The 24185-nt window shown below is 41.1% G+C and overlaps 2 protein-coding genes across 5 annotated transcripts in view; one reads left to right on the forward strand and one right to left on the reverse strand.

Moving 5' to 3' along the window:
• Positions 1–6818: 6818 nt before the first annotated feature.
• YARS2 (tyrosyl-tRNA synthetase 2) lies at positions 6819–19983 on the forward strand. The gene is made up of 5 exons (XM_075551898.1): positions 6819–7614; positions 9428–9595; positions 12925–13080; positions 15939–16109; positions 19444–19983. Exons 1-5 carry the CDS (start codon positions 6833–6835, stop codon positions 19604–19606), a joined length of 1440 nt encoding a protein of 479 aa, XP_075408013.1. The 5' UTR covers positions 6819–6832; the 3' UTR covers positions 19607–19983.
• A 903-nt stretch (positions 19984–20886) lies between these two features.
• DNM1L (dynamin 1 like) overlaps positions 20887–24185 on the reverse strand; it is a 46258-nt gene continuing 42959 nt past the window's right edge. For all 4 annotated transcript variants that reach the window (XM_075551896.1, XM_075551895.1, XM_075551893.1 and 1 more), the window contains 2 exons: positions 23123–23282; positions 20887–22657 (listed from right to left, as the gene is read on the reverse strand). In XM_075551896.1, the coding sequence (XP_075408011.1) occupies positions 22601–22657; positions 23123–23282 (217 nt within the window). In that variant the 3' untranslated portion in view covers positions 20887–22600. The remainder of the gene's footprint in view (positions 22658–23122; positions 23283–24185) is intronic.

The raw sequence follows: 24185 nt of genomic DNA on the forward strand, positions 1-24185 counted from the left end.
TAAGCCCTTTGCATCCGGTCCTCTTTTTTCCCCCCTCCCTCCCCGCTCCCCTCTCCCTCATGTGCCCTGGGTAATTTATACATTGTTATTTTGTCATATCTTGCCCTATCCGGAGTCTCTCCCCCCACCCCTTCTCTGACGTCCATCTCTCAGGGAGGAGGTCACATGTGGATCCTTGTAATCAGTTCCCCCTTTCCAACCCACTCACCCTCCACTCTCCCAGCATCTCCCCTCGCACCATTGGTCCTGAAGGTATCATCCACCCTGGATTCCCTGTGCCTCCAGCTCCCATATGCACCAGTGTACAATCTGTGCCTGATCCAGTCCTGCAAGGTAGAATTTGGATCATGGTAGTTGGGGAAAGGAAGCATTCAGGATCTGGAAGAAAACTGTGTTCTTCATCGGTACTACTTCGCACCCTGACTGACCCATCTCCTTTCCTAAACCCCTCTATGAGGGGATCTCTAGTGGCCGACACTTGGGCCTTGGGTCTCCACTCTGCACTTCCCCCTTCATTCAATATGGTATATATATATATACACACACATATATATATATATACACACATATATATACATATATATATATATTTTATTTTTGCATGATGCCTTATACCTGGTCCCTTGCGATCACGAGGTGCCAAAGGGACCACGCACACAGACTCCTTCAATAGTTCTCATTGAGGCTTCGACTTTTTCCTTCAGTTATTTTAGCTCCAGACGTTCTGCACAGCCCTTCCCGTTTTGTTTTCCTGCTCCCGCTCTCTGGACCTTTTGCCATAGTTTACTTTAACTGCTTGACGGTTCCTTTGTCTTTTGTTCAGCTCCTTTACTTCATGATTCCTTCCATTTGCTCTACCTACATTATGTTTAAGAGAAAATTTCAGAGTTTCTTCTGGCATCCACTTTGGCATTTCTTTATCTCCCGTCTTTTTCATGACCTTTTGCTTTCCTCACGAGTGATGTCCTTGATGTCATCATGTAACTCATCTGGTCTGGTCCTTGGTCCTTAGTACTCGATGCATCCAATCTATTCTTGAGATTGTCACTAAACATCATTGGGGAAAAGGGTATTTGTGACGAATAAGTCACCGATCATACAGATTTTATCGTGTAAACTCTCTTGTAGTTTTCAACTCTGGATCCATCTTTTTCCCCTCAAATTTTATCTCCCCGTTACCAGTTACCATCTGTGCATCTGGATTGCATGTTTTTGACTTTGATCTATTTGAGACAGCAAAAATTTGTAAAATCATCAATTTATTTGTCTCTGGCACCAGTGATTGGTGTATAAATTTGAATATGGATAGTATTAACTGGTCTTAGACATCTCTCTGTCAGTTTGTCATACTGTGGTGGCTTACATCTTATCATGCGGAAGCTATGCCACCAATATTTCAAACAGCAGGGGGGTCATCCATGATGGACAGGTTCCAACAGAGTTTCTATACTGAGACACACTAGGAAGGTGGGCCTGGCGATCTAGTTCTGAAAAGTTAGTACTTGAAAACCTTATGAGAAGCAGCAGATGATGTCGAGTTTGAAGGGAATATAGCTGGAGGATCTCTTTCCACAAAATAGGATTTATCTTAATGATAAAGATTGAATACATATTTTGGAATCTTTATTTGTTGATGTGGCAAAATGAGAGGAAGCATATGCAAACATCCATTAATATTCAGAACATAGACTGTACCAAGTATGAAACTAGAAAATTTGGAAGTCATTAAAAATTAAATGGAATAGTAGAAGATCAATGTGCTAGTCCTTAGTGAGTTGAAATGGACTTGCTTTGGCCATTTAAAATCAGACAATCAAATTGTCTACTAAGCTGAGAATAACAAATGGGCAAGGAACGACATCATAGACCGTGTCAAAAAGAACATTTCGGTATCTCTTCTGAAGTATAACACTGTCAATGATAGGATAGACCCTCCAAGGGGATCCAATTGACACTCTTGTCCCAATCCACTCACCATGACCCTTAGGGAAGTGGGTCTCCACCTTCCTCATGCCGCAACCCTTTCATACAGTACCTCATGTGTGGTGACCCACCAACCATAAAATTATTTTCGTTGCTACTTCATCACTGCCATTTTGCTGCTGTTATGAAACAGGTGACCCTTGTGAAAGGGTCATTCGACCCCCTAAGGGGTCGAGACCCACAGGTTGAGAACCACTGCCGTAGTGGAAGCCATCACCACAAGCATAAATTCACTAATTCTCTGAGGGATCTCCCTTCCCTGTCTCACCTTAGCCCTTGGTAATCATTTGTAAATGCTGGTCTGTATATAATCATCCGTTCTTATCATTTTATATAAGAAATACCACATAATATTTTTTATTTTGTAACTGGCTTATTTCACTCTGCACAATATCTTCTGTAAAGGTGAAACTGAGGAACAGGGAGGAAGACGGACATGACAGGACAAACAAGGGAGAGCAGAAACAAAAATAGCTTTATTTGGTGGAGGGAGCTCCTGGATGGACGAGGTACTGTAACCTAGGCCAACAGGTCAGGGAAGTTGTGCTCAGCAGCTGGGGGTGAGGGCTTTTTAAAGGGGTGGTGAGGAATGTGGGGCATTTAGCATATGGGGTGTGGAAACCAGGAGAATTGCTGGCCAACTCCTTGCTGCTTTCTTGGAGCCAGTAACATCTGGTTTCACTGGTTATCTTATCTGGCGCTGGCTGCTGCTGACCTTTGGGATGTGCACGGAAGCTGGTGGAGGGCCTGGACCTGCTTCAGCTTAGTCCAAAGGAGGGCTGCCTAGTTCCGACCCGACCCAAACATCTTCAAGGTTCACGCATGTTGTATATGTAGCAGCACTTCATTTTCATTGACTGAGTTTATTCCATTGGAATGGACATACAAGTATTTTGTAATAGCCAGACTCCTTGTCCTGTGATTTCTTATCCTTTGGGGTCAGAATCATTGCACTTAGGAAGCCCAAGGGGAAGGAAGCCTTTGAAGTGATTCTCTCCATCACACCAAAATCCAGTGTTGCTCCCATGGGGACAGAGCCAGCACCATGGACGAAAAAGAGACGCATCTAGTGCCTGATTGTGTTTATTATAAGTTTATTGAAAGCAATCCCTCCTCTAGGGTCACTAAGGATTTGTTGAAAAAGGAACATAATTATATCTCGAACACTTACTCTCCCCTGGGTACTTTGAAATTCCTTTACAGTGAATTTGAAAGTGATTTTCTAATCACAGATGGAAAAGTTCCCTTTTAGACAAATAATATATTAAAGAGGCATCTTTAGTGGAAACTCCCTGAGAAGAATGCACAGACACAAAGGCTTCAGAAGGTCGTTTCAACTAGAACCATGATCAGGACCAGCGAAGGGGAATTCCACATTTGAATTTGCTAGTCCTACAAGAACCACGTTACCTTACAACTGTAATGCGTGCTCACTAGCATGATCCTCGCCAGAGCTATCGTTTGCTGAGTATCAACCAGAGGCTAAATTTTATGTATCTCATGTATTTTATGTTTAATCTGATAAAAAGCCAAAGGCATTTTAAAAAGATTTTTTTCCTACTCTGCAATGAGGAAACTAAGGCTTCAGGCACATGTAACTCATAAAACTGAGATTAGAGTCCGATCTAAATGATTCTAACTCAGGACTCCAGCAGGGTATCTAGTGAGCTTCCTCTTTCAAGTGTTTAGAGCTTTGTGTTTTTAGGGATTAAGACAAGACTTAACACATTTATGAAATCATGCAAGCATTTAGTTATTCATTTACAGTTAATAAATGAACAAAACCCATGCCCAGTTTTTAGAATGTCATATGCAAGTATAGGGAGCTAGTAGAGTGAGCTTGCTTTTGTTTAGTCTCACACGCCTATGGGAGGGACATTTTTTAGTATGCCACCCATCTATATTGGTTTATGTATTTTCAAATAGCATTATGTAATGCCATAGCCGTACATATTTATAGGACACAAAAGAAAAAATTCAAATGAGATAAAGATTAAATAAATACTTTTAATGCCTTTTATATTGTGATAGTATCATATTATAAATAGGTAATGATTGCTGAAGCCACAGTATGCACTTAGGATGATGTCCATTGTTTAAGATAGTATATACAAAATCATATTTTGGACTTCAAAAATTCATGAAAAAATGGATTCAAAAGATAATGGGATTTTTCCACAAACTTTTTGAAGCCCTCTGGGCATGATGTCATTTTTGGGGCCTTTTTGTTTGTTTGTTTTTTAACTGAATAGACTGTACTGTCATGTCTTTATTTCATAATATGTACCAAATATATCAAATTCACTGTTTCCTTTCTCACACTTGCATTGTTAGGTCATTTTATATTTTTTATTTCTTTGCAGGAACCTTTTAAAACCACTTTCTGACTCTTTCAAGGTCAGTTTTGATCAAACTAATTAGGATATAGTCTACTTAGCAGGGCACCCACAAACTGTTCCACAAATTGAAAGTAAGCAAAAGAGCAAGGAAGTTATTTACAAGCCTTCCCTGGTATCAGACCGCTTCCTCAAGTCACATGATACCAGGAGTGACACATAGTATCTTTATCAGAAGAACCTGGGTGCGGAAGCTGATGTCAATCTCTATATTACATGTTCCTGGGAAATAGTTTCTCTTACTGTTTCCTTCTTCTCGTGACACATAGTGCCCCAGTGTAAAACAAAACAAGACCTGGTCCTTCACCTTCCTCACAATTGGTGCACTGCTTGAATTCATTGCTTTAGATAGCTATAATTATTTGTCTTAATAGATTCTTCCTACAGCCTAATGAGTTGTCTTGTACCACAGAGTATATAATGACTAGTGTAGAGATCATATGTGCAAGCAATGAATGATAATAAACTGCAGTAACGACTTGACCTTAAATCTCAACTGAGAGCACATTTGAGTTGAGCCTTTCACATGGGCGAGAAGAGAGACAAGAATCTGCAGACGAATGGGGATGTGAAAACACAAGGCCCTTTAGGGAACAGCCAATGAACACAGGAACCACTTCCCCACCTAGTTTCCAATCACGAGCCTAGTGAGCCACCCACCTTCCCACAGAGAGCCTGTAATGACGGGAAAAGTACATTCGGGGGAGGTCCTTGTGATGAGACATTTTAAGCAGTAAATTCCTGGTGAGGAGAGAACCTTTTAAGCTCTTTATCTGCACTGTCCAACATGACCGCATGTGTCGCTCTGAAACACTTGCAATGTGGGCTCTTATGAAGTGCATTGTGTTGTGTGTGTGCAATTTAAAGATCTGGCAAGAAAAGAATGCTATTTTATTAATATTGATTACATATTGAACTGATAATAAAATCAAACCAAACACATTATTATAGACTGGATTCCAACTCATGGAACCTCTTAAGACAGAGTTGAACTTCCCCAGAAGGCCTCCAGGGCTTTCAATCATTAGAATAGCAGATTCCCTGTCTTCATCCCATAGCGTGACTGCCAGGTTTGAGCTGCCAACCTTTCCGTTGGCCATTGAGTGGCCCCAGAGTTATGATGATATTTTATATTAATTTCAAGACACTTATATTTTATCTTTTAAAATAAAACTGCTAGTGTTGCTCTATAGTATGCAAGTTATTTACAGCGTTCTAAAAGATTGGAGAAGGCAGCGGGGGGAACGTTAATTTTAATCGAGCTATCTGTTCTTTAATGGTATGTCTTACACTTTTCTTAGAGCACATGCCTAAAGCCGCTTACGTTATTCAGGCAGGTGTACAACCAGAAGGAGCCCTAGGAGTGTAATGGACTGCCAATCGCAAGGTTACCAGTTCAAGCTTCAGCTTTGTTGTCTTATAAAGATGTACTGCTTCAGAAACTCAGAGCAGATAGCTTTACTTTGGGTCCGATAGGGTCGCTGTGCACCATAATTGACTAGTTGGCAGTAGTGAATTTGAGAGAGGTATACACTAATTCTCGCTATCAGATTACAAATTTGAGTCTAAGATTACAAATGTTGCACAAAATAAGTAGGTTAAAACACAGTTTTAGCCTACTTGCCTGCCTGTATATGTGTGTGTATATGTGTAATGATATTTTAAAAATAAAACAAAGAGCATTATGAAGTGTAGTGTTTGATATAGCTTGGACAAGACTGCCACCTCCTGGGAAAGTTCATGAATACTGGGGTCTGATACGCAACCCAAGAAACCCTGATGGACCGGTGGTTGAGCCTTCCTCTCACCAGCCAAGGGTGGCTTTTAAGTCCACCAGAGGTTCTCCAGGAAAAAGGGCAGTATACTCTGGCCTACAGGGTCACTATGAGTAAAAATCAGCAACGGGCTTTCTGTAGGCACACTATGAAAACGTCCCCATCCAAACGCCAAGTCCTCATCTTCCCACGACGTTCAACCCAAGATCAACTTCTCTCAGTCGGTTGTGGCATAGAACTACGGAACCTGGCAGCGGCGTGGTTGGCCCTTGGTTGGGCTACTAAGCACATAAACGCTTAGAAGCCCCTAGCTACTCGGCGGAGAAGCGGGTCGTGGGGACCCCGAGGCCGATCTGCCCTGCCTCTGCCTCCATGGGGTCGCCGTGAGTCAGAAGCTACGGGTCGGCGGGGAGTGTGGTTTTCAGGAGACTTCAAAAACCGTGCCCCACAGTCCTTTAAAACTTAAAACGACTTCACATTTAAAATTAGAGCTAGCCTAGGCGGAGCACCTGCCAGGAGCCGCAAACGTGAGCTGTCAATCCAAGGCTGAGGTCGTCCGTCCAGTGTTAGAACTTGGGCTGGACGCACAAGCCCAGCGAGCGCGGAGCGCGCGCATGCGCAGAAGCCACGGGGAGGCGTGGCCTCCAAAGTCCCAGCATTCCAATCGCCGCCGGCAGCATGGCGGCGCCCGCTCTGCGGCGCTGTTCCCGGGGCCCGTGGTTCCGGACGCCGGGCTGGCTAGCCCTTTGGCCCTTGGGGCGGCGAGAGACGCACTCGGAAGCCCAGGGCTTGTTGGCGGCGCTGAAGGAACGGGGCCTGTTCAAGGAGTTCTTTCCGGACAAGAGCACGGACGTAGACCTCCCAGAGCTCTTCGCCCGCGGCGCGGCGGGCGGCGGCCCCCAGACTGTCTACTGCGGCTTCGACCCCACGGCCGACTCGCTTCACGTGGGGCACCTGCTCGCGCTGCTGGGCCTGTTTCACTTCCAGCGAGCGGGGCACAATGTCATCGCCGTGGTCGGGGGTGCCACCGCGCGCCTGGGGGACCCGAGCGGCCGCACCAAGGAACGCGAGGCGCTGGACGCCGAGCACGTGCGGGCCAACGCGCGCGCCCTCCGCCGGGGGCTGGAAGCGATGGCAGCGAATCACCGGCAGTTCTTCTCGGACACGCGCCCTTGGGGCAGCTTCTCCGTCCTCGACAACTCGGCTTGGTACCAGAAGCAGTCGCTGGTGGACTTCCTGGCGGCCATGGGCGGCCACTTCCGTATGGGCACGCTGCTGAACCGCCTGAGCGTCCAGGCGAGGCTCAAGAGCCCCGAGGGCATGAGCTTGGCCGAATTCTTATACCAGGTGCTCCAAGCCTATGACTTTTACTATCTGTTTCAGCGTTATGGATGCAGGCTGCAGCTGGGAGGGTCTGATCAGCTGGGCAACATCGTGTCAGGATACGAGCTCATCCACAAGTAAGCGCTTTTCGACCCGGGAGAAAGCATGGCATCAATTGATGGGCGTTTGAATCGTTTATAATGCAGTGTTGGGGCTGTTGCCTTGAACTCCTTTAAAAGCAACCCAAACCAAACGCACTGTCCTGGGGTCGGTTCTGGCCCATAAGGTTTCTGAGGCAAAGAGCCAACAGCTTCATCTTTCTCCCTGAGATTTGAGCCTTGGCGCTAAGTGACACATCGCATAACCCACTTAGGGGGATACGAAGAATAGGGGATGCATTCTAAAGCGCTTTTAGGAAATAAAGCACTTCTTAAAACGCATCAGGTGTAGTAAAGGTTGTGGGTTGCTGATCGATTTTGCCCAAGTAGCACCTGCTGTGTTTCTTGTTTGGAAAACTGGTTTATCCCCGATGTAGAAGAACCACCAGTCTGTTTCAAATTGAGAACAAAGAATTCTATTAGCGTGAGCAAAAGTTTCACCAAAGAGTTAGTTGATCCAAAGAGGTTAAAATAAAGGCTAACAGAAGTTAATAAAGACAAAAGCTGCAAATGGGTGGGGGGAGGACACAGCTGGAGTATTTTTGATTGGTTACCATGTACAAAATTGCAGGTGCCAAGGTCTTGGTTCACAGCCTTACTCTGTAGGATGGCTCCAGGTATTTTGAGACATACACGATACGGGAGGTAATGGAGGTCAGAAAGACATTTTTTTAAAGGAGGCATAGGGGTACTTTGGAGCCCTGCTGCATCGTGGTTTGCATTGAGCTGTTAGCCACTAAGTCACTGCTTTGAACCTGCCAGTTGCTTCACAGGATAAACATGAGGCTGTCTGCTCCTACGAGGCGTTAAAAATCTCAAACAGCATTCCCACTGTGGCCTGTGATACATTGGAATCGCAGGTGTGGGTCGGAATCAATTCGATGGCAGTGGTGTTGTGATTTCTAGGGGCATTTTTGAGAACTGGCTGAGCACCGATGGTACCTATTTAAGGTTATGGTTGACATTTGCACAAGTCACCATTTCGAACCACAAACTCAGTGGAATCGGGTGGGCAAGCACTAGCTTTCTGTAGAACCACTGTGTACACTCGTGTAAGCCGAGTTTTTCAGCACATTTTTAATGCAGTTTTTGTGGTAAAATTAGGTGCCTCAGCTGATATTTGGGACGGCTTACACTCAAGTATACATGGTACTTGTATCTAAGTCACAAGTGGAGCGGGAATTCATAGAAAAGGCAGATTCACATAAGATCTCAAACTGGTGGGTTTGATTTAATTAGAGACCCAACTACTGTCAAACGATAAATACGTTGGCAGGTGGTATAAATTTTCAGTGCTCTACCACACCTGCACATGATTGAGTCCCCTGGACTGAGCAGTCTCTGCTAGGTCAATCCTGAGTTGATGTCTCAAGAAAAAAAATGAAACAGTGCCAAATATTTGACAAGTAATGTAGTTTTTCATGATGTTTTCTTGAGACAGACAGACCAAGTACTTCACAATACCTTTTTGGGTTTTTTGTTTGTTTGAAACTTTTGAAATCTCTTTAACTCTACTGTGCCTAATTTTCTCTCCTTCCCATGATGTTTTTTTAAAAAAAATCTCTAGCCTCTACTTACACAGCCCCTAGATTGTCTAGAGCCACGGGTGCTGTTGCAGTTCAAAATGACCAGTAGGGGATCTGCAGGGTGTGGTCAGGACACTCCAGACACCAAGTAATCCAAATTTCTTAGGGTCAGTAACCCATCTGAAACCTCCAGGGTGACTAGCAGAACCTACTAGTACTTGTGTTTGAAGAATACCATGAAATAATGACGTTTTTCTTATGCATAGGTTGACTGGCAAAGATGTATTTGGAATCACTGTCCCTCTAATTATAAGTACAACTGGAGCAAAGTTGGGAAAATCAGCTGGCAATGCTGTTTGGCTAAACAGAGATAAGACATCTTCATTTGAATTGTATCAATTCTTCGTTAGGCAGCAAGATGATTCTGTAGAAAGGTGAGTTCTTGGGGGTGGAAATCCTAAGTTAACGATATAATTTTGACCTATGGATCTCAATATAGCTTTTATAAATTTTGTTTACTGGTATTACATTGAAGGCATATCTCACCAGAACAATATTAAGAGTTCATTGTATTGGTTTTTTTTGTTTGTTTGTTTGTTTCCCTTAAAAGTGATTTTGGTAAAGGTTTGAATTGAGGAGTAACAGAAAATACTGTCTTATAAATGTCACGTAGTAAAAGACATGTAACATAAAACTTGACATTTATTTATTCTTTGTGTCCATTTCATAGGCATTATTTACATTCATAACGTTTTATATTTAACACCACTGGTTCCAAAGCTTTTTAGCATCCAAAATAAAACCTTTGTATCCATGAAGCATTTAACTCTTCCATGACCTTCTGCCCCGTGGTCTGATCTGTTTTGGAGTCTCTTGACTTTACCTAGTCAAGGTGTTTTATATAATTGGAATCATATTTGTCCTTTTCTGTTTGCCTTATTGCATTTAACATAATGTTTCCAAGATTCATCCGTCCATCAAAATTTCTTCCCCCTCCCCACTGACTATTAAATTAAACATGTGTAACATATTTTGTATATGTATTCATCTATTAATGAACACCTTTGTGATTAATTCTGCAGTGAGGTTGTTTTTTTCCCTGTGAGTTCTGCTTTTGGTTCTTTGGGAAATATACCCAGGATTAGAATTCTTAGGCCAAGTGGTTGCTCTGGGTTTAACCTGTTGAGGAACTGCCATTGTCCAGAGAGCTGCGTTGTTCTACATTCCTGCCAGCAGTGCACAGAGGTTCCCGTTTCTTCACTTCATGGCCACACTATTCATTTTCCTTTCCGATTGTGCCATTCCTAGGGGATGGGAGCAGTAACTCATTGTACTTTTGGCTTTCATTTCCCCAGTCACTAAATCATGTTGAATATCTTATGTGTGATATATAAATATAAATGTATTTTATGCACTTATTGGCCATTAGTATGCCATTGGATAAATGTCTATATAAAGTTCTTTGGCCGTTTTCAATTGCTTTTTGTTGACATATTTTTGATATATCTTTATAGCAAACATCTATCAAATATATGATTTGCAAGTAGTGTTTCTCACTCTGTAGATTAGCTTCACTTATAATGTCCCATCAATGCACAAAATTTTTATTTTAATGACATTTAATATGCAAATTTTTAATTTTCTTGTTCATGATTTTAGGGTCATGTCTACAAATCCATAACCAAACATAAGGTCCTAAAGATTTAACAGTTTGTTTTGTGCTAAGAATCTTTTTTAACCCCCTCCCCCATCAACTTCATTCTATTTCTCTATCACGTTTTGTCCCAATTCACATCAGGTTTCTCTTTTTTGTTCCTGACAATAATTCATCTTAAATTATTTCTTGAAGCCATTGTCAATACTAAAGAAGTTTTTGTTTGTAGTATGAGTTTCATGTGGCTATCCAGTTGTCCCAGTCTCTTGAAGAGACTGTTTCCCTATTGACTAGTCTTGGCACCTTTGTCAAAAACAATTGACCATAGATGACCATGTGTGTTGTACATTGAACTGCTAACTGCAAAGTCAGCTTTTCAAACCGGCTAGCTACTAGGAGGGCAGTGGTTGAGGCTGTCCGCTTCTGTAAAACTTAGAGGGACGGCTCTATGTTCCACAGCTCATTATGAGTTGGAACCATCTCAGTGACAGTAGGGTAGGTAGGTGGTGTGGTATAGTTTGCTGTGGTAGTACAATGCCAAGGTCAGTGTTTCAAACCTAATGCTCATCAGAAGCCATCATTAAGAGTGGGAAGTTAAACAGGGTTATGTTATATTAGGCAAGGTTCTCTAGAGAAACAAAGTCAGAACACTTATGATTTTATATATATTTATATAGATATGTAAAACATAAGAAATTAACAGCTAATTGATCTATATAACAGTACAAATGGCTAAGTGCAGCCCACTTCTGTGAGACAGCTAATACATTGGAAGCCCTTCAAGTCTTGAGGGCCACAGGGACCAACCAACTCAAGGAAGCAGATAGCTGAGTCCTCTGCAGAGCAATTCATACATTCCGGCCACAGGTGGCAAACAGCAAGACAGGTCACCAACAGTCAGCCAGATGACAGGGTCTCACAGTCCCCAGCTGAGGCGATGTATACTCCAGAAGCATGGCAAAGCAGGTCTTGGAGGAACCTCAAACTACAGCGACACAGTCCACGGGTTGGGTATCCCACAGGTAGTCTAGCTCGCACGTTGAGGCAGAGAACTAGCTAAGGCACCCTGCACACTGGTCCAGTTATCAAAGAGCAAGAGACCATAAAAAACAAAACAAAAATGGAATCCCCTTGCTCCAAAGCTACGTATGTAATTTTTTTCCCAAGACAACCTTTATCACCTTCAAAGTAGTCTCTATTACACTTATTGTCAAATCTGCGATTCCATTCTTGGAAGCATTTTCTTAAACTCATCTGTTTGCATGGCTGACAGCACCTCCCTCCTTCATTTACCCCTTCATTCACAGTAATGGAAAGATGTTGCATCGAGTGAGGTCAGGTGAGTCAGGTGTGTGGGGCAAGAGAGGCATGCTGTTTGCCTAAAACTGGTGCACCTCGATGGCTGCGGGAGCAGGTGCATTGTGATGGCAAAACTGGTCCCCTGGGGGGGCCACACAAATCAAGTGTTTTTTGTCCCACGTTGATACACAATTACACAATAATTTTCAGAGCCTCTAAACCAGCAGTTCTCAATCTGGGTTGCAACCCCTTTGGGGGTCGAGCAACTCTTTCACAGGGGTCGCCCAATGCATTAACTGTAGCAAAATTACAGTTAGGAAGTAGCAACAAAAATAAGTTTATGGTTAAAGGGTCCCCACCACATGAGGAACTATATTAAAGGGTGGTGGCATTAGGAAGGTTGAGAACCACTGCTCTAAATGGAATGTTTAACAGTCTGACCTGGTGGAAAGAACTCGAACTATGAGTCTATTTTCATCTGTTCAAGAAGTTGACAGATGTCCAGAACGAAGTTTGTCATCAATCGACATTTCACCTTTTTGAAAAGAGAAAACCACTCTTTACACTTAAATCGACAATCACAAAACACAAGGTTCAAATGATACTGCTTTTACAAAAAAGGTTCAGTGTGACCTGAGAGAACCTTCCCAGGCAACACTGACTCAGCGCGAGCTGCTAGATGCTCACCTAGCGGGAAAAATGTGTACTGCCAAAGCTCTGCTCAGTGCAATTCTGGGTTTGGGGGGAATAAGCGAGAGATAAAAATTTGGCATGTAAAATCAATGTAAAACTTTATTTTTTGTCCCTAAGGTACCTGAAGCTCTTCACTTTTCTGCCCCTTGCAGAGATTAACCACATCATGCAGCAGCATGTCAAAGAGCCAGAGAAACGAGGTCCTCAGAAGCGTCTTGCTGCAGAAGTAACAAAGCTTGTTCATGGACGAGACGGGCTAGAATCTGCTAAAAGGTAATCTTTTTGAGTAACTTAGACATCAATAAATTATCTAGTTGATACACTTGGGAAAAATTGGAGTCACTGTGTTAGGGTGAGCTTGCTATTTAGCACCAATAAGGATCATCATCGACGTGAGTCCTTTAAAAAATAGCTTCTCTTTATTGGAGAAATAGGATTACCATATATACTCGAATATAAGCCGACCCGAGTATAAGCTAAGGTACCTAATTATTACCTGGGAAACCAGAAAAACTAATTGACTCGAGTATAAGCCTAGGGTGGAAAATGCAGAAGCTATTGGTGAGCTTCAATAATTAAAACAAATGAAAATAAAATTACTAAAAATTGAGACATCAGTGGGGTAATGTATTTAAAGATTTATTTTAAATAAAAAACATAAATAAAAGGACAAAAAGTCAATTTAACATTAGTAAACCAGCACAGTAAGTGGAAAATAGGTTCAACAAAAACAATAAGGTATCGACTATTCCCTGAGCTCAATCAGCAGCCAAGCTAAAATGTAAAGAGTTAAAATCCTTCAAAACTGGATTCCTCATCATCATCCGTATCCCAATGCAGAGCTTCAGCTGGTGTGAGGTCAGTCCTCACTGAGATCGCCGTCATCACCATCACTGCTGTCATTTTCATACAAAGTGCAGTCTTCACTGCCATCCATAGCATTACTAATACCACATTTCTGGAAGGCACGTCACACTATGTCTTCTGGAACGTCTTCCCATGCATCTCGAACCCACTTTGCTATTAACTCTATGTCATGCTTCATGAGATTTCCTCCGTTTGTTAGTCAGGCTTGACCAGATGACATCCATTCGTGCCACATCCTTCACACACGGTCTTTAAAAGCCTTATTCAAAGATACATCCAGAGGCTGCAGTACAGATGTAAGCCCACCTGGAATAACAGCTAAAGTAACTTTACTAGATTTTGCCAATTTTTTTATGTCATTTGATAGGTGGGCTCTGAACATATTCCAAACAAGTAACCATGGCTTTTTCTTTAAGGCTGCTCTTGGTCGTCGGTTCCAGATTTCTTCCAGCCATTTTTTTGTTCTGTCTTCATCCATCCAGCCTTCAACCATGTGCATGCACAATAATTCTTGGTGGGAAATTGATCTTTTTAGGCAAGGTTTTTCTTTTAAAAATAATGACAGGACGTGGCTTAGTTCCATTAGTCAAATATGATAGAACAACTGTAAAGTGTTTTTGTTTTGTTTTTTCATTTCCTGTGGTTTTGAGAAAAATGCTTTTTTTCTCCTAAACTTGCCACAGTTCTGTTGCTTGGAAGATCAAAAGTCATGGCAGTTTCATCCATATTCCCAATATCTGCCAGGCCATAATTATAAATCCTTCTTTGTTTTATAATAAATGATTGGAAGTACATACGGTCATTTTTTCTTCAAGGTCTTGTGGAAATTTCTGGGAAATCTTTGTTCTTTGTCTCAAACATAGGCCAAACCTATTCATGAAGCAGGTACACTATCCTGCTGATGCAGCAAATTTTTCAGTGCCTGGTGCTTTATATTTGTTATCCTTAGCTATTTATAGAGCATGTACGCGGATTCCCATGTGTGTTATGGAGTAACCATTTTGACGACACTCCATAACCCATTTATGTAATTCACTCTCTAGAGCCCCATAAAAAGACGTTAAACTACCACGAGCTTTTTTAGCTTTTGGAATCTGCCCCAAGTTAGCCTTCATTTTCCGCCACTCCCTCACTTGCTTTTTGTCAACACAGAATTCCCTACTTGCAATACTGTTATTGCTCTCTTCTGCTCTTGACACAGCCTTCATTTTGAAATCAGCCTCATATGACAGGCATTTTTGTTTTGGTTCAAGAGTATCCATTTCTAATAGGATAAAAAAATCAAGACTTTGAAAAAGAACTTTTGTGGTAATGTGCGTACCTCCCCCCCACCCCCCTAACGTGTTAGCCGGGAGGAGGGGGGGAGTCCATGTGCAGGGGGTGGGGGTGATGTGGGATGTGAATTAACACAGAGACCAGAGGGGAGAGATGGAGCACAGACACATCCTTACCAGTTCAGCTGCCGGCGTAAGTGAATCACAACGGGTGCTTCTGTGAATTGGGTAGATGTGAGTAAGCAAACATTCAAAGCCCTGCAGTGTCAGCGGGGCTTTGAATGAACAGCAGAGAAACAGCAATCACCCGCGAGATAACAGGTGCTTGTCCCGTTACCTGGGGTGGAGGGGTGCAGTGGTGCAGTGAGAGTGAGATGTTATACCTCGCTGGGGTGCCACTGACCCGTGTATAAGCCAAACCCCAGTTTTTCAGCATGAGTATATACGGTATATCCCACGTTGTTATAAATTATAAAAGATTGATGTTGCTGTTTCAGAAACTTTAATTGTGGAACATAGTGGCTGAAGGAAAGGGGCAGGAACAGAATGTGAATATTGATTAACAGGCTTTATTGAGAAACACAATCTGTCAGGTTTTTCCAGACTACAGGGAGAGCCAAGAAGCAGGATTGGGGGCAGAGAAGAGTAGCAGGGTGGAGGGAGATTGGAGAAACTGGAGAGAAGCAAAGTGGTAGAGGAGCTGAAAGCAAGAGCAGGGACACACTATTAGACCCTCGTGGTGGTGCCAAATAGGTTGGCGAGAACATGTGTCTCTGATTGGCAAATTGAATGGGTAAACTCTGACACCCATGGGAGGTCTTTGGCTGCACAGGAAGATGTGGAGAGGATCATGGGAAGGAGCTCAAAATGGCTGGGTGCTGTTTTATGCTCAGCGGGACCCATTAGTGGACACTCCCTAATTGGTTATCGAGTGGTCCAGCGTGCATTTTGGTAAACACTCGATTTGGCCCTCACAATTTTGTTGTTCAGGTGCACACAAGCTCTTTATCACAACAGCATCGATGCTCTGGAGGCCATGTCTGATGAAGAGTTACGAGAGTTGTTTAAGGAAGCTCCGTTTTCTGAGTTGGTCCTTGATCCTGGAACAAGCGTCCTAGATACTTGTCGCAAAGCAAATGCCATTCCGGATGGTCCTCGAGGGTAAGATAATTCTATTTTTAAATTCATGGGCAACGCGACCTTACGTGTTAAATTCACAGCATAGCTTTGGAGAGAGGGTGTTTTCCTGATGCCTCCTTCATGGAGTCCCATTCCTGGCATGTTGGGTCCAGCCCTCTATTTGAAGCACCTATGGAGCGCAATTATCAACTCCGTTCTTGCAAACAGAGGGAGAAAAGAGCCTCATGTTTGTTCAACAGTTGGTTTTATAAGCTCTTGAGGCATACAAGCCTCTTGTTACACATAATATCAAACAAAGGGGCAGTGCGCCAGACTTGAATACTCCAAGGCCTTAAGGAGAATACTTCAAAGGGAGTACCAGGCATGCAAGAGACAAGAGGTGCAAATTCTTAAGATGTAGAACCAATTACAAGGATCTACGTGTGACTTCCTCCTTGGGGGATGGACAATAGAAAAGTGGGTGAAGGGAGATGTCGGACAGTGCAAGATATGACAAAATAATAATTTATAAATTATCAAGGACCTGATGCCAGGGACTTAAGTGGAGAGCAAATGTTTTGAGAACGATGAGGGCAATGAATGTATAATTGTGCTGTACACAATTGATGTATGTATGGATTGTGATAAGAGTTGTATGAGTCCCTAATAAAACGATTAAAAAAAAGATGTGGAACAAAAGGAGCAAATGCTCTTGGAGATAAGTATACTTTCAACATACCTGAGGAGTAAGGCATCTGTAGTTGACAGCTTCATATTAGCATTTATGGCGGCAGAGGGCTGGGCAAATGTGCTGTGGGGAACCATCCTTCCAGGACTACTGTGTATTGAGGTGCTGTTCCCATAGGGATGGCTTGCCAAGCCCTGTGGTCATGAGTGACTGGAGCAGGCCACATACGCTGATTCTAGGTCCTCAGTTTCCCACACTGGCAGAGGTTAGAGAATTAAGTGAACACTGAGAAGAGCTGTTGTTGAAAATAACTTACATTTTCTGTATAAAGTACAGTTCTACTGTACTATCTCCTTAAGTCCAGTCCAGTTTTCATCCAGCATCTGGATAGGCTTGTATATAAAAGACCGCACTTAGGCACTGGTGTCAGTCAGCCCATGGACATGGAAGTGTGAAGCATACAAATAAAGGCCCCTAGTGAACAAAATCACACCACCTCTTATTCAGTCTCTATTTGAATAAAGCAGGCAGGAGGGATTTCCTACCCACTTTCTCAACATGGGTGATAAAGCTTTGAGGACTGAAGTGTGCTTGACCCAAACTGGTATTTTGAATTGCTCGTATGCATGTGACGACTGAACAAGGAATAAGGAGGACCAAAGAAGAATTGATGCCTTTGCATGGTAATGTTGACGAAGAATACTGAATGCACTGTGGACTGCCAGAATGATGGCCAGATCTAACTCTCGCTCGTAAGAAGTACAGCGAGAGTGATCTTGAGCAAGGAGAATGGCACGACTTTTCCTCGAGTTCTGTGGACAGGTTATCAGAAGGAACCAGTCCACGGAAAAGAACTCAAACATGGCAACAATTGTGAAGAGTGTGCAGGCCTGAGGAGTGTTTTACTTAGGGGCACTGGTGGAGCTGACTCAGTAGCATCGCAGATATGCTGGTTTATTTCATCACACCCTGAATTCATAGGTGGTATAATTCACCACCTCTACAAGAAGACACTGGTTCTAAGAGAGTTCCTTGGAAGTTTTCATTGGAAGTTTACATTTCTGCTGAACTTCCTCAGGACCTACAAATACTGTAAAGTTAACCTCTACTTCAGATGGCACATTAGATTTAGCCAATGTGCTTTAATACCAAAATATTCGTGGACTTCAGTTGTATTAACTGTCATCAAGTCAGTTCTTCCTCTTAACAACCCTGTAAGTAGAACTGTCCATGTGGGTTTCTGAGACTCTTTATAGGAGTAGAGCTGCTGCTGGTTTTTCACTCTGACCTTGCAGTGCACAGCCCACTGTGTAGTCCCTACACGACCAGGGCTAAGTAGCGTTGGTTTTGTGCATTGAAACAAAGAGACTCATCGGAAACTAGTACACAATCTAGTCTTTTTTTTTAAATGTCTTCTTAACTGGAAGCCTTTTCATGTTAATCTTCATAGAACCAGGTAGTTATTTGGTTAACATTTGGGTAAGAGGAAACCAGCATTTGCCTTTCATGAGAACTTCCAAGGTCCTTCATGCTCCCTCTTTTTGTCTCAAATCTTACCTTTTTTAAAAAAAAATCATTTTTATCAGGGCCATATACACCTCTTATCACACTCCATACATACACGCATTGTGGCAAGCACATTTGTATGTGTTGCCATCATTTTCAAAAACATTTTTCTACTTTAGCCCTTGATATCAGTTCCTTTTTTCCCCTTCAAATCTTACCTTTCTTTTAATCCCATTTCCTTAATTTATGAAGGGAAATACTGCTCAGTCTCCCCGTGTCACATCCACCCAGCTATTGTGTCGTAGAATAGCCTCTCCTAGTTCTTCAGTGCACTGCACAGTGTGTTCTAAATATTCACTCATTTGCCCAGATGGCTCCACTAGGTTGCAATACTACTTACATCTAGCATATAGTAAGCGCTCTTTAGGAGCCCTGGGGGTATAGTGTTACACATTGGGCTGTGAGCGCATGGTCAGCAGTTCGAAACCACCAGCAGCTTTGTAAAAGAAAAAACTGGGTTAGAAACTTTCATGAACACTTACAGTCTCGGATGAAAACGGGGTCGCTGAGGTGAGTGAAAGAGCTCTCTAAATATTTACTGAATAAATTGGATGATAATGTAAAGACCTATTTATAATCATCAAATGCTTGTTATCTAGAGATCCAGCTACTCGTTTTTAATTTTTAAGATCAGCTCATTTCATTTTAGAGGTGCGCTTGCATCTTTTTACTATAAAATTTGCCTCTCTGTACATTCTGGGAATATAGTTTACAAGGATTTTCTAGTTTCATGAGCAAGTGTGCTAAAGATGATAACTAATAATTGTGATGTTATCTCGTGGGCAGCTTAGTAAAGCAACATCGAAAAACAAACAAAAAAAGCAATTCCGTTGTTCTTATTTTGGGGGCTGGTGGGAATTTCTACAATTTCTTCTCCTTATTTTGGATAGCAGGGCTTTCCAGAAAGTGATTGTCTATTACCAACTGAATAGGTTTACCAAAGGCTGTGAGATTTCCCAGCATAAAAGGAAAGCTGAATCTAGTAGGGTGAACTGAAGATAATCTGGGGGGTCAAATGGCTTAGAGAACTCTGAAATTTATGTGTAATTATGTTGTATCTGTGTTTGGGGATGGGTCAACTCTGACCGAATTTACCCAGTTTCTAAACATTTCTGTTTGTAGGTATCGGATGATAACAGAAGGTGGAGTCAGTATAAATCACCAACAAGTCACAAATCCTGAGAGTGTTTTAGTTGTTGGACAGCATATTCTCAAGAATGGCCTTTCACTACTTAAAATAGGAAAAAGGAATTTCTACATAATAAAATGGCTTCAGCTATTATAAAAAAAAATCCTGATTGTTCAAATTTCACTCATCGTTTATTCTCAAGATATGAGGGATTGGCTTCGGGACCTAGACCTTCACTTACACAAATCAGAAACACTGGATTAGGCCTCCTCACATTGTGAGTAATTTCATTTTTATAAAGGTTGGTGTACAATAAAGTGATTGATAATGGACTGTTTTACTCCCTAATCCACAAACATTAATATGGTAAACCATGGTTTCAGAGATTGTTTTTAAACTATACCTTATGAGTTAATGCTGTACCCCTCCTGGTAGGAGGGGGAGACTGACTCCATGGCAACTGTCTTGGTTTGGGTGTCATAGAAAGCACGGCAGCACCCCCTAGTGTCCACATTAAAGACATATCTTGAAAACACGTTTCTGTTGACTGTTGTTTAGAAAGGATATCCGTAGTTCTACCTAAAAAGGATAAAAGATGAAGCCATTCTTTGCTTTGGAAAATGATAGTTTCTTTTCAAATAAAGAAGAAAAGTCCTTATTTGACCTTTCAGAAAGTTTGTAAGTCAGTTTTCCATTGCATTCCTGGATTGCCAGTTGAGATGAATTCACAGCCTTGTTTATTAGTGAATTACTAAGTTAGTATATCGACATAATCTGAAAAGTGACCAGAGTTACAAATGGGGCAAGTCGAGCATCAAATAGTCCAATATAAGATCAATAATCCAATATAAGACCGAAAGATAAGCGGGTCCTTCAAAAAGTGTGTGGAAAGATAGAATTAAAAGATAATGGAATTTTTTTCATGAACTGAAAGCCTTATATACAGGTAAAGGACATGTTCAGGTCAGCCTAAAAGGATTTAGAATCAAGGCTTAGTTCATCTCTCCATATGGGACTTGTCCACACCTATAAAATCATAGTACTGTTTATACTTGAGTATAAGCCGACCCAACTATCAGCGGAGGCAAAACTGCATACAAAATGTGCTAAAAACCTCAGCTTGTCCACTAGTATATACGGTAATAGCACCTTCATTTCCCTGAGAAGCAAGTGAAGGAAGCAGAAAGCAAAAAAGGACTCACAATTGATTTTTTCTTTTAGAAAACCCTTCAGGCAGCAGAGCATAGCTTTAGTGTTCAGATGCTAGCCATGTGCTACAGGGTTACTTGAGCAAGTCACCGCGCTCCAATACGCAAAACGAGTTGTGAGAATTCTCAATGAATTGTGAGGATCTAAGGAAAACAATAATTACAAACTTTTGGTAGAGTTAAAGGTATAATGTTAGTATCAAGAAGTAAACATGAAACCAGTTTTCCTTAGGAAGTATTCATTTATTGACAAACATCAATGTCATTTCATACCAGCAATTTTATTTACATAGCAACAGAATGCAGGTGTGCATTATAAACATCAGCGGCCGTCTTTTCATCTCAGCTTCACTCAGTTTAAGGCCCAACAAATGAAGGTATTCTTTTTGCCTGTTCTTCTTTGTACAAAATGTAGTTTTAGCAGAACATGACCGTAACATGTCTTTAAAGCTAACATTCTCCATGCTGAATGGTTTTGACATACTAGACAGAAAAATGCATTTAAGGTGTTTTTTCCTTTAAGAAATCTCAAAGGCTAAAATGACTTTTATTTAGCCTACTCTCTGAAATAAGTGAATGGCTATAGTTTTGAAAGTGACACTTAATGATGATAGCGATTTTTAAATTTGCTAACAAATATTCTGGTTACACGTACTCTGGTTAAGATGACAGTAGTACAAATAGATGGACACATTTTGGGGTTTTTATATTTTCAGTCAGTGCTGCTGAGCTTACTGTTTCTTAATAAAATGGGTACCATAAGTTACATTAACAGAATATAGCCAAACTTCCTTGTCAAGATCCATCAGAAATATCTGGTCATAACTTGAAACTTTATTAACTGCAGTGCTTGTTAAGGTGTAATCTGTTGTAAGAGGGAGCTAGATATCTTACGTACTTTTACCAATGTCTTAAAAATCTATAATGTTGATTATAGATTGCAAGAGAATTTAATAAATATGGATATATTTGTTCTAAGCTTCCACCTCCAAACCCTGAATCCAATTCAGTAGTTTATACTCTTAGGAGTACATGTGTCTCTTTAACTAAGCTCCATCAGCATTTTTATAGCTAATGTATTCTGTCATATGAAGCAATTAATACCTTCTAGATGGGAGAAGACAGAATAATGACGTTAAATGATCAGAATGGTACTGGCTTGTAAAGATGTCTTGATTACTATTGTTATATTTGCAAACCAAAGAGTTTTAAGTCATCATTGAAACCTCCAGATAATATTTGTAAGCATGGAACTGTAACTCATGCTGCCAGATTTAAGTAAAAATCAGAGTATTTTCACTTTTTATGTATAGGGCAATGAGGATTCAGAAGTGGAGGGCTACGTAGCTAACGACACATTATGTACACCCCATCACTTTCAATGTTACAGATGTTGTGCATCAACTTCTTATAACACATGGTTGCAGAGAAGCTATTAAAAACACAAAACTGTAAATTGAAAGACAAGTGGAAAACCGTGACCATGTAAGTAACTTGTCAAACCACACTGTTCAAAGGCAGATCAATTTAGCACATGCATTATAGTTGATGAAACGCTGTATTGAAACTTTTTTCTTAAAGGACTATTGTGGCAGCTTTAAGACAACTAACAGAAATTACACGGGTCATCTTACCCACAGGTGGCAAACTGCTTGTACTTCTAGAACATTAACAGGTCTTTTCATGGTCAAATGAAACTGCCACTGACAAACTTGATGTATTTTACATATACTGGAAAACTTTAGAAACAGCCATTTATTATTTGAATTAAATGTATGATTTGTTCTGCCATACAGGCTACACTTCTTTTCAATTTATAGCCAGTCTTCACATGAGCAGAATCATACCATCGCAATACACTGGAGTTCATAAATAAAGTTCTACTGAACAGGCAGTAGCTAGTTGAGGTTGATTCAACAGTCTCTAGTAGCATCAGTTCTCTTCACCAAAGATGAGTCTCTCGGATTTCAGCAATAATTTGACTGGCTCCTTGTAATGCCTGCATTAAAGGAGGTAAAAGTGAAAAATGTTTATTAAGTTATCACTATGTCATAGGAAAAAATCTCTGTAGAATACGTATTACAAGTTTACACTAATTACTGCTTTGGGTTGGAATCTGATGAAGTATCAAATGACAGAATCAGCGGTGTTACTGTACATTACTGCAGAGCACAGTGGACTTGCCCTGGAGCACGTGCTAGGCTGGAATCTTTACAGGAGCAGCTCCTTGGGTAGATAAGCTGGTAGTTTCCAACTGCCGACCTTTCAGTTGGTAGCTGAGCACTTAACTACTGTGCCACCAGGGCTCCTGTATGCTCGTATGTATATGCATATATAAGCATGTACACATAATACAAAAACTATTCATCCAGGCATCAGAATTTTAAACAAAAAATGTTTATATGATTGCTTGAATTAGCCAAGTATGAAATTGAGAATAAAAAACAGCACCATAATTCAATACCTTTAACATATCAGCTGCTTCTTTCCTACGCTGCGCCATGTCCTCGGATTCAGTCAGAAGATCGTCCAACAGGGATGATTTGTACAGTTGTCCTACTAACTCACTCTGAAGAGTATCTTTCACATGATTAACCAAAAAATGCATTACTGCTTTTGGCACACTGAAACAAAACAAATTTGTGCCATTTTGGCAAACAAAATTACTTTTTACCTTTAGGGCTTTGATTCTGATCTCATAAAATAACAAAATCAAGAACACTGTAATATTTCATGAAATTTCTTTAATGAATATTTAAATTTCTTTAATTAAATAATATGGATATTTCTTTAATGAAATAACGGCCCTTCAGGTTTTCACTTACTTATAATCAAATATATTTTTAAAAAACCCAAACCACGGAATCAAAGCAATCCTATAGGACAGGGCAGGACTGTCCCTATGGATTTCAAGACGTAACTCTTTACAGGAGTACAAAGCCTTGCCTTCCTCTGGTGAAGAAAATGTTCTGAGAAGAGTTGTAGTTGTGTCCCATTGTGAACACATGAGAAAATCAAACCACTATGTAGCAAACTTTAAAAGTTTGAATTTGGTGCTATATGAATTATCTCATTTTTAAAAAAAAACCAGAAACAACTGCACGGGTTGAGGTCAGAGGAGGAGACAGAAACAAGGGAGAGCCTGGAAATTTTTCTTCAGTCACAATATGAAAAAGCGTGCTATACACTTAGATGAATATATAGGCAAAGTCACTGACTGAATATGAAATACTAGATAATTAAGTTTTTATGCTTCTGTTCAATAAATTTCTATTAACCTGCTAACAGGTACAAGAAATTGAATGTGGAATACTTCCTAATAGATCACGTTACATAATTCTATCTTTTATTCTATCTACTACATGAAATGACACCACAGGTGATATAAAGAAGACACACCAGGCAGCAGACATGTGAGAAGATATTTTGAATTAGAATGAATGAATAAATTTCTTAGTAAAAGCATTTATTTTGATACTTTGGAGAACTATGTAAAATAATTTTTAAAGGACTATCATTAGTCAACG

The sequence above is a fragment of the Tenrec ecaudatus genome, chromosome 6 (assembly GCF_050624435.1).
Source record: "Tenrec ecaudatus isolate mTenEca1 chromosome 6, mTenEca1.hap1, whole genome shotgun sequence".
Taxonomy (NCBI): Eukaryota; Metazoa; Chordata; class Mammalia; order Afrosoricida; family Tenrecidae; genus Tenrec; species Tenrec ecaudatus.